This window comes from Primulina eburnea, chromosome 18 (genome assembly GCF_022965805.1).
Source record: "Primulina eburnea isolate SZY01 chromosome 18, ASM2296580v1, whole genome shotgun sequence".
In the NCBI taxonomy this organism is placed as follows: domain Eukaryota; kingdom Viridiplantae; phylum Streptophyta; class Magnoliopsida; order Lamiales; family Gesneriaceae; genus Primulina; species Primulina eburnea.
The window spans coordinates 27,035,069-27,043,736 of NC_133118.1; the positions used below are offsets into that span (position 1 = coordinate 27,035,069).

At 44.2% G+C, this 8,668-nt stretch overlaps 1 protein-coding gene across 1 annotated transcript; it reads left to right on the forward strand.

The window, feature by feature from the left end:
* The first annotated feature begins 6,206 nt into the window (after positions 1 to 6,206).
* Positions 6,207 to 8,168, forward strand: LOC140819223 (uncharacterized). Its single transcript, XM_073179234.1, has 4 exons — positions 6,207 to 6,443; positions 6,564 to 6,798; positions 6,892 to 7,101; positions 7,243 to 8,168. Exons 1-4 carry the CDS (start codon positions 6,207 to 6,209, stop codon positions 8,166 to 8,168), a joined length of 1,608 nt encoding a protein of 535 aa, XP_073035335.1.
* Positions 8,169 to 8,668: the final 500 nt, after the last annotated feature.

Sequence of the window (8,668 nt, forward strand, 5' to 3'; positions counted from 1 at the left end):
TTAATTAATAACAATCAGAGATAATTGCGGAAATGGTCAACAAACGATAGTTATACAACCCAATCGAAATCCAGAACAACTCAAACTAAAATGAAAATATGTGGTACAACCATATCGAAACAAAACAGTATTGAAGAACTAAATCAACCGGCTACTCAACGTCCTCCTCATTCTCCTCCTGAGCCATCCAACCTGAGGCCTGCCCCGTGGGAATGGGGTGTCCAAGATAAACAAAACCGAGGACGTGAGCGATAAGAACGCCCAGTAAATGCACATGCTATGATATGATACCAGGGTAATCAAGGAACAGGAATCACAAAAGATATCAACATGCTCAGTCTAGAGGCGCCAAGTGGATAGTGCCGCGCGGTACTCCTCTGGGTCACTACATCCACTACAAGATCAGACGTGGAGATGAAATGTCCCGGATCACCGAAGCCCTCCCGACCCGTCGGCCACTGTGTACTCTCGGTGTCCATGCGTCCACAAGACAGGGCTGAGCGGCCCCATAAGATATAGCTTATCTCGAAAGAGTTACAGATCAACAGTAAAGGCTATCTCGAAGGAGATACGGCTCAACATGAAATGCAACATGCATCATAAAGCGTGACATAATAGCATGCATCATATGACATATAACAATGTAGCAAATAATCATGCAACACATATAAGAATGTATACTCAACCAGGATATCTCGGATAGTACTTTCGTACCTCTATCACTGCAATCCTAATCCACTAGAAAAACCAGAACAAATAGGTCTAGTCCAAGCCTAAACATCAAGTGAAATCCATCACTAAAACTTATCTACCAGACTTAACTAAATAATCCTAAAATAATAATAATACAATTCCAAACCTTCGTCCGTCGTTAGCCCGCTGATGACGATGCTCTGAGTCCAACCTGTCCAAGTTCAAACAGTTCGTTCCCTGACTGATTCGTTCCCTAGCTGTCCTGTCCGGACTGCTCGGCTCGGCTCGGCTCGGCTCGGTCGGACCGCTCTGTCCTGTCCGGACCACTCTGTTCTGTCCGGACCACTATGCTCTGTCCTAACCGGACCACTCTGCTCTGTTCGGACCAATCTGCTCTGTCCTGTCCGGACCACTCTGCTCTATCCGGGTCACTCTATCCTGTCCGGACCACTCTGCCTTGTCCGACCACTCTGCTCTGTCCTGTCCGAACAACTAGGTTGGCTCGGACTGCTCTGCTAGGTCGGACCGCTCTGTCAGTCCGGACCGCTCTGTCTGTCCGGACCGCTCTACTCTGTCCGAACTCACTAGGGTGGCTAGGACTTCCACTAAAACACACAATACCCCTCTCACAATGAGAAATCCCATGGCCTATTTATAGACCTCAGTTCGGGACTCCCGAGCCCTGCATGCATGACGTGTCAACCCAATGCCAGGCACTTCGACACCTGTCCGGACAAATGTCACTCGGCCACATGCACAAAGACACCTGTCCCGACTTGTGACACATTACTAGACACCTCAGGACATTCCCTAGAACCAGCTCGGTTCGGACATTCCCTAGCACTGCACTGGTTTGGACGTTCCCTAGCACTGCACTGGTTCGGACATTCCCTAGCACTGCACTGGTTCGGACCAACCACTTCTGCTCCGCCACTACCTAAGCTACCATGACTTCTGAATTCAGGTATGGCTTCTGAAATCAGCTATGGCGTGACCAATGTCAATTAACACATGATTTACTTAATTAAAGACACTTAATCATGTTTAGTTAACTTAGTATAATTCGGGCTACTACATTCTCCCCCACTTAAAAAGATTTCGTCCTCGAAATCAGGCTTAGAGGATGAACAAAACGGAATAACAACATTGTTATTACATTTCAATTGTTGTTGAACACAACTGATATTTGGATTACAACGGAAAAACACACATACATCCATAGTACAACTACAGTACAACTCAAAAGAGATCTGGATGCTCTGAACGCATACGGCTCTCTAACTCCCAAGTGGCTTCTTCAGTGCCTCTGCGTTGCCACTGAATTAAGACAAGAGGAATGATCTTATTCCGCAACACCTTGTCTTTGCGATCGAGAATCCGAACTGGTCGTTCCACGTAGGACAAATCCGAATCAAGTCGAACTTCAGAGGGATGTATGATGTGAGACTCATCTGCTACATATCGTCTCAACAAAGATACGTGGAACACATCATGAATACTTGATAAGTACGGCGGCAATGCAAGTCTGTAAGCCAAATCTCCCATGCTTTCCAATATTTCAAATGGACCAATAAATCTCGGAGATAGCTTACCCTTGAGACCAAATCTCAAAATCCTGCGAAAAGGCGAAACTCGGAGAAACACTTTCTCACCTGGCTGAAATTGAAGAGGTCGACGCTTGGTGTTCGCATAACTAGCCTGTCGATCCTGAGCAGTCTTAATCCGCTTCTTGATTACTGCAACCTTATCAATAGCCTGCTGGACTAACTCCGGTCCCTCAACATGTCGTTCCCCAACTTCGTCCCAGAATAATGGAGTACGACAACGTCGCCCATACAATGCCTCAAATGGTGCCATACCAATACTACGATGATAGCTGTTGTTGTACGCGAACTCAATCAAAGGCAAATGATCATGCCAAGCGGTTCCGAAATCCATAACACAAGCTCGCAACATATCCTCAAGCGTACGGATAGTCCTCTCTGACTGACCGTCGGTCTCTGGATGATAAGCAGTACTCAAACTTAGTGAAGTACCCAATGCTGACTGGAAACTACCCCAAAATCGTGAGGTAAAACGAGGATCTCTGTCACTAACAATACTGACTGGCACTCCATGCAAACGTACAATCTCTTGAATATACAATCGAGCCATACGATCGAAAGTGAAATAACGGTTATATGGCAGAAAATGAGGAGACTTGGTGAGTCGATCCACCACTACCCAAATAGCATCACTGTTCCTCGAAGACAATGGCAAGTGAGTAATGAAGTCCATCGTGATATGCTCCCACTTCCACTCAGGAATAGGTAAATTCAACAATAATCCTCCCGGTTGACGGTGCTCTGCCTTAACCTGCTGACAAACTAGACACTTGGAGACAAACTGATAAATGCTGCGCTTCATCCCTTTCCACCAAAATCGTGTCCTCAAATCTTTATACATCTTATTGCTTCCCGGATGAACACTCAACTTGCTTCGATGAGCCTGAGACAAGATCTCTTCCCTCAAAGTATCATCCTCTAGTACTACAACCCGATTAGACAAACACAGAAGACCATTAGACTGATAATGGAAATTGCTATCTCCACCAACTAACCGAGCTAATCTCTGAGTCTTGAGATCAGACATCTGAGCATCTCGAATCCGAGTGAACAAATTTGGCTCAGATAAAATGGTAGCAACACGAATGCTCTCCATACCTTTCCGATGTTTGAATTTAAACCCCAACGAACAACAATCCTGAACAGCACTAGACATAGCACTGGTCTGAAGTGCAGAGGCTCTCACCTTGCGACTAAGGGCATCAGCTGTGAGATTCGCAGAACCTGGATGGTACTTGATCACACAGTCATAATCCTTAAGTAGATCCATCCAACGACGTTGTCTCATGTTCAACTCAGCCTGAGTGAACAGATACTTCAGACTCTTATGATCAGTAAAGATTTCAAACTGAACACCGTACAAATAATGACGCCAGATCTTCAGCGCAAACACAATAGCTGCCAATTCTAGATCATGAATAGGATACTTTTCCTCGTGAGATTTTAACTGTCTGGAAGCATAAGCGATCACATGACCATTTTGCGTCAACACACACCCTAAGCCTTGAAAGGAGGCATCGGTGTAAACACTGAAACCATCAAATCCTGACGGTAACGCCAAAACAGGTGCAGAAGTCAGAAGTCGACGAAGCTCTCTGAAACTATCTTCGCACTCAGATGACCACTCAAATGGAACATCTTTCCGAGTAAGCAGCGTCAATGGTCTAGCTACCTGAGAGAAATTCACGATGAAGCGACGATAATACCCTGCCAGACCTAGAAAACTACGGATCTCGGCCACTGTCGTCGGACGTGACCAATTCAGCACTGCCTCAATCTTGCTAGGATCCACAGAAACTCCTTCCTTGGAAATCACATGACCAAGGAATACTACACGATTAATCCAGAACTCGCACTTACTCAGCTTAGCATACAATTGCTTCTCGCGAAGAATCTGCAACACGATCCTCAAGTGCTGGGTATGCTCTTCCACACTGTGAGAATAAATCAAGATATCGTCGATGAAAACCACAACAAACTGATCTAGAAAATCCCGAAAGACTCGGTTCATCAGATCCATGAACACCACTGGTGCATTTGTCAATCCGAATGGCATAACTAGAAACTCGTAATGCCCATATCGAGTACGAAATGCAGTCTTGGAAATATCATCATCTCTGACTCTCATCTGATGATAACCCGATCGCAAGTCAATCTTGGAGTAAACAGAGGTACCCTGAAGCTGATCGAACAAGTCATCAATACGAGGTAATGGATACTTGTTTTTGATCGTTGATAAGTGCAATTTTTGCACTTAATTTACATTAGAATCCATTATGAATTATGCGTGTTTCGAACAGGATTATGCGTTTTTTGGTTTGTTTTTGTTGTCATTTCAGGAATGGTGAAAATAGCGATCACGAAGCCAAGTGAACCAAGAAAACAATGAATTGCCATAACCTCGGACAGTGGCTCCCGCGCCCCAGCGCGACATCCCGCGCGATCGCGCGTACTGACATGCAAGGCACCAAACAGAACGCATCGCGCCACCGCGCGGACTCCCCATCACACCACTTGCAGAACACCTCGCGCCATCGCGCGACATCACGCGAGACCGCGCGCTCGCCACAGCATCCAATGACAGAGGACCTCGCGCCCCAGCGCCAAAACCTCGCGCGACCGCGCAACTTCACACTCGGCAGCACACAAGGCGCCCCAGCGCCAGAGCTCGCGCTATAGCGCGCACCGCAACCCAGATTTATTATAAAAGGCCGCGCGAATTAGGTCATGGATGGATTGAGCCGTGTGGGAAGAACTCAGACGAAATTACACCATCTTGGGGAGAAAAGCAAGCGAGAGCGGAGCGCTGACACGAGATAACGACTCAGAGTACGAAGAACAGTCGCAAATACGAAGACGACGTATCTGGACACAGAGACGACACTTCGGATTTGTTACTCTTTCTTTTGTTTCTTTGTTTTCGTGTGTAACGATGTTTAGTTCTACGAACATGTCTTGTTTTCCCTTGGCTTTCGTGATGAACTAATTCCATTTTCTAGAGATTGACGTAGTCGATGTCGAACCTATGTTATTGACGTTTTGATATTGCATTGAATTGTTTCATCGTGTTTATTTGTGATTTCCTGTATTTAATGCTTTTGGATTATTGGCCATAATTCGACTGAAAATAATTGAGATCTAACACTCGAGAGAGGTGATCGAAATTAGGAAAAAGGGAAATTACATCGCTAGTTGTTTATAACGTGCAAAAGACGTATAACCCTTGCGAATCTTTGATAAGAACCTTGTGTGCATTTATTACGTGTTGCATGATTTTGAATAGACATATTAAAATCGGTAATAGGTAATACATTTCTATTTAGCACTCGACAGAGGGAATAGAAAATATTGTGAGTTCTTGGTTAATAAATATGGTGCAATTTAATATAATGTTAGTCATGGTTAATTTAGCATAGGGGAGACTCGACGAAATCATATCTCTAGATTGCTTTACTCACCGAATTTCAACCGCTTGATAAGATTTCTATAATTTGTTATTTTATTTGAATTAAGTATAAACCATCTTATTGATTGTTCTAAATAAAGTTTATCTATGTCAATTATGGTATTTAATATAAAGTTTAATTAATTACTCCTCGTGGGATCGATATCTGTACTCATACAGTACTACTAAACCTGACACCGTATACTTGCGGTAGTGAAAATACGCAACAAGTTTTTGGCGCCGTTGCCGGGGAGTAAACTATTTAATTGCATATTAATATCGTTACTAAGTAGTCTTGACTTTAATTTAGACTTTATTTTATTTATTTATTTTGTTATGTTATAATCTTTTCTGTTTTGCAGTGTATGCTAAGATCGCACAGCCCTGATTTGCCTATCTTTGATCCGGAGATCGAAAGAACTGCGAGAAGACTAAGAAAAGCGAGAAGGGAAGAAATCCAAACAATGGCTGAAAACAGAGAGGACGCAAGATATAACCCGCCAGAGGCTATACCGATCAGAGATCACTTCAGACCAGTGATCAATACACATTATTCTGGCATTGCTCGGGGGACCATAAATGACAACAATTTCGAGCTGAAGCCTGCCTTGATCAATATGGTTCAACAAAACCAGTTCGCTGGAACTGCTACTTCAGATCCTCATGTTCACCTGAGAACCTTCTTGGAGATCACGGATACGGTAAAAATTAATAATGTTTCTGATGATATTATTAGATTGCGCTTGTTTCCGTTTTCTCTCAGAGATCAAGCTAGAGGATGGCTCCAATTGCTTCCCTTGGGAAGTATCACGACATGGCAGGAGTTGGCAACGAAATTCCTTTCTAAATATTTTCCCCCAGCGAAGTCTGCACAATTGAAGATTGAGATCAGCACTTTTAGACAGACTGACTTCGAGCAGTTGTATGAGGCATGGGAAAGGTACAAAGAGTTGTTGCGGAGGTGCCCGAATCATGGGTTTGAAGACTGGGTGCAGATCGAGCTTTTCTATAACGGGTTGAACGGTCAGACACGGACAACAGTGGATGCAGCGGCAGGTGGCACGATCTTTGCCAAATCTCCTGCTCAAGCCTACGACTTGCTTGAGCAGATGACTATTAATAGCTACCAATGACCGTCTGAGAGGTCAGGAGTACAGAGGACTGCCGGAGTTTATGCTGTGGATCCTATCACATCACTGACTGCGCAAGTATCAGCATTGACTACACAGATAGCGACTATGAACAAAGCGAGTACATCAAACTTTGAGGGACCATCAGTTGTCGTTGAAGAGTCACACACTCCTGAAGAAGTGCAATACATCAATAACAAGAACTTTGGAGGCTTTGGCGGATATCGAGGTAACCCTCCCCCTAATACTTATCATCCTGGGTGGAGAAACCATGAAAATTTTTCTTATACAAACAATAAGAATGTGTTGAACCCTCCACCGGGGTTCAATACATCAAATGGGGAAGGGAAGCCATCATTTGAGGATCTAGTGGGGACATTTGTTGTTGAATCTGGTAAGAGGATGTCTAGAACTGAGTCTAGACTTGACAACCTTGAAACACATATGGCGAGTATTGGTGCTACTTTGAAAATCCTTGAATCGCAAGTGGGGCAGATAACGAAGCAACTCACGTCTCAACCGTCAGGCGCAGTTCAGAAGACTGCCGGCCCAAATCTGAGAGAGGTGAATGCCATTTTTATACATCATGAAGAGACTTGCGTGGTAGGCAGAGAAGAGAAGAGGGTTGAACTCACACCTATTCAGGATGAAAAACTAAGTCCAACCAAAGGAGCTCGAGGTAAGAAGTCTGAGAGGTATGATTTAAATAAATGCATAGATATTTCTTTACTTCCCTACCCCCAGCAATTTTTTCAATTACAAGCTGAATTTCGAAAGAAAAAAGGTCTTGAAGATCTCAAGGACCTACACACTAGTAATGAGTTTGTAGATCAGGTGGAAGGTGAAGTTACTGAAGGAACACGAAGAAATCTTCCTCAAAAGTTGCTCGATCCCGGTGAATTTATTGTACCATGTGAAATAGGAGGACATTTAGTAGAAAAGGCTATCTGTGACTCAGGAGCAAGTATAAATATAATGCCAAGTTCTCTCTACGAGAAACTTGGATTGAGCAAGATGAGATCCACCGAGTTAAGCGTGCAGCTGGCAGATAAATCGGTGAAAGTACCATTGGGTATTGTGGAAGATGTTGAACTGAAGATTGACAAATTGAAAGTTCTAGCAGAATTCTTGGTACTCGATATGGAGAATAGTCAGGACGTTCACGTCATTCTAGGACGACCTTTATTGGCTGCTGTTGGAGCCATCATCGACGTGAAACGAGGAAAGATGACCATGGAAGTTGAAGGTCAAATGGTAGCAGTAAGGGCATCCCACAAATCATATGACCCACCATGAACAGGATTGGTGACAGTCGGGCTGATGACGTTAAACCAAGCGCTGTGTGGGAGGCAACCCACATTTATTTATTTTTGCATTTGTTTTAGTTATTTTATTTTATTTCGATTCCTTAGTCTATTAATTTTAAATTTCTCGATTCAAGTATTAATTTGCATTTTGTTATTATTTTTTTTGCAGGTATTTTATTTTAAAAAAAAAAAAAAGAAGGCTAAAAACAGACGAATGCGTGCCCTAGCGCGACATCTCGCGTGGCAGCGCGCTCAGGTCCACACTCGGTTTTACAGAAGCTCGCGCGCCCCAGCGCCGTGTCTCGCGCGATCGCGCGCATCATTTATGGAGGACTTACAGTATGTCACGCGCGATAGCGCGACTTCTCGCACCATCGCGCGCCTCAATTATTACATCGAATACAGTATCTCGCGCGCCACAGCACTGAATGTCGCGCGATCACGCGACTTCCATAGTTGCCGATTTACAGTAGCTGGCGCACGGTAGGG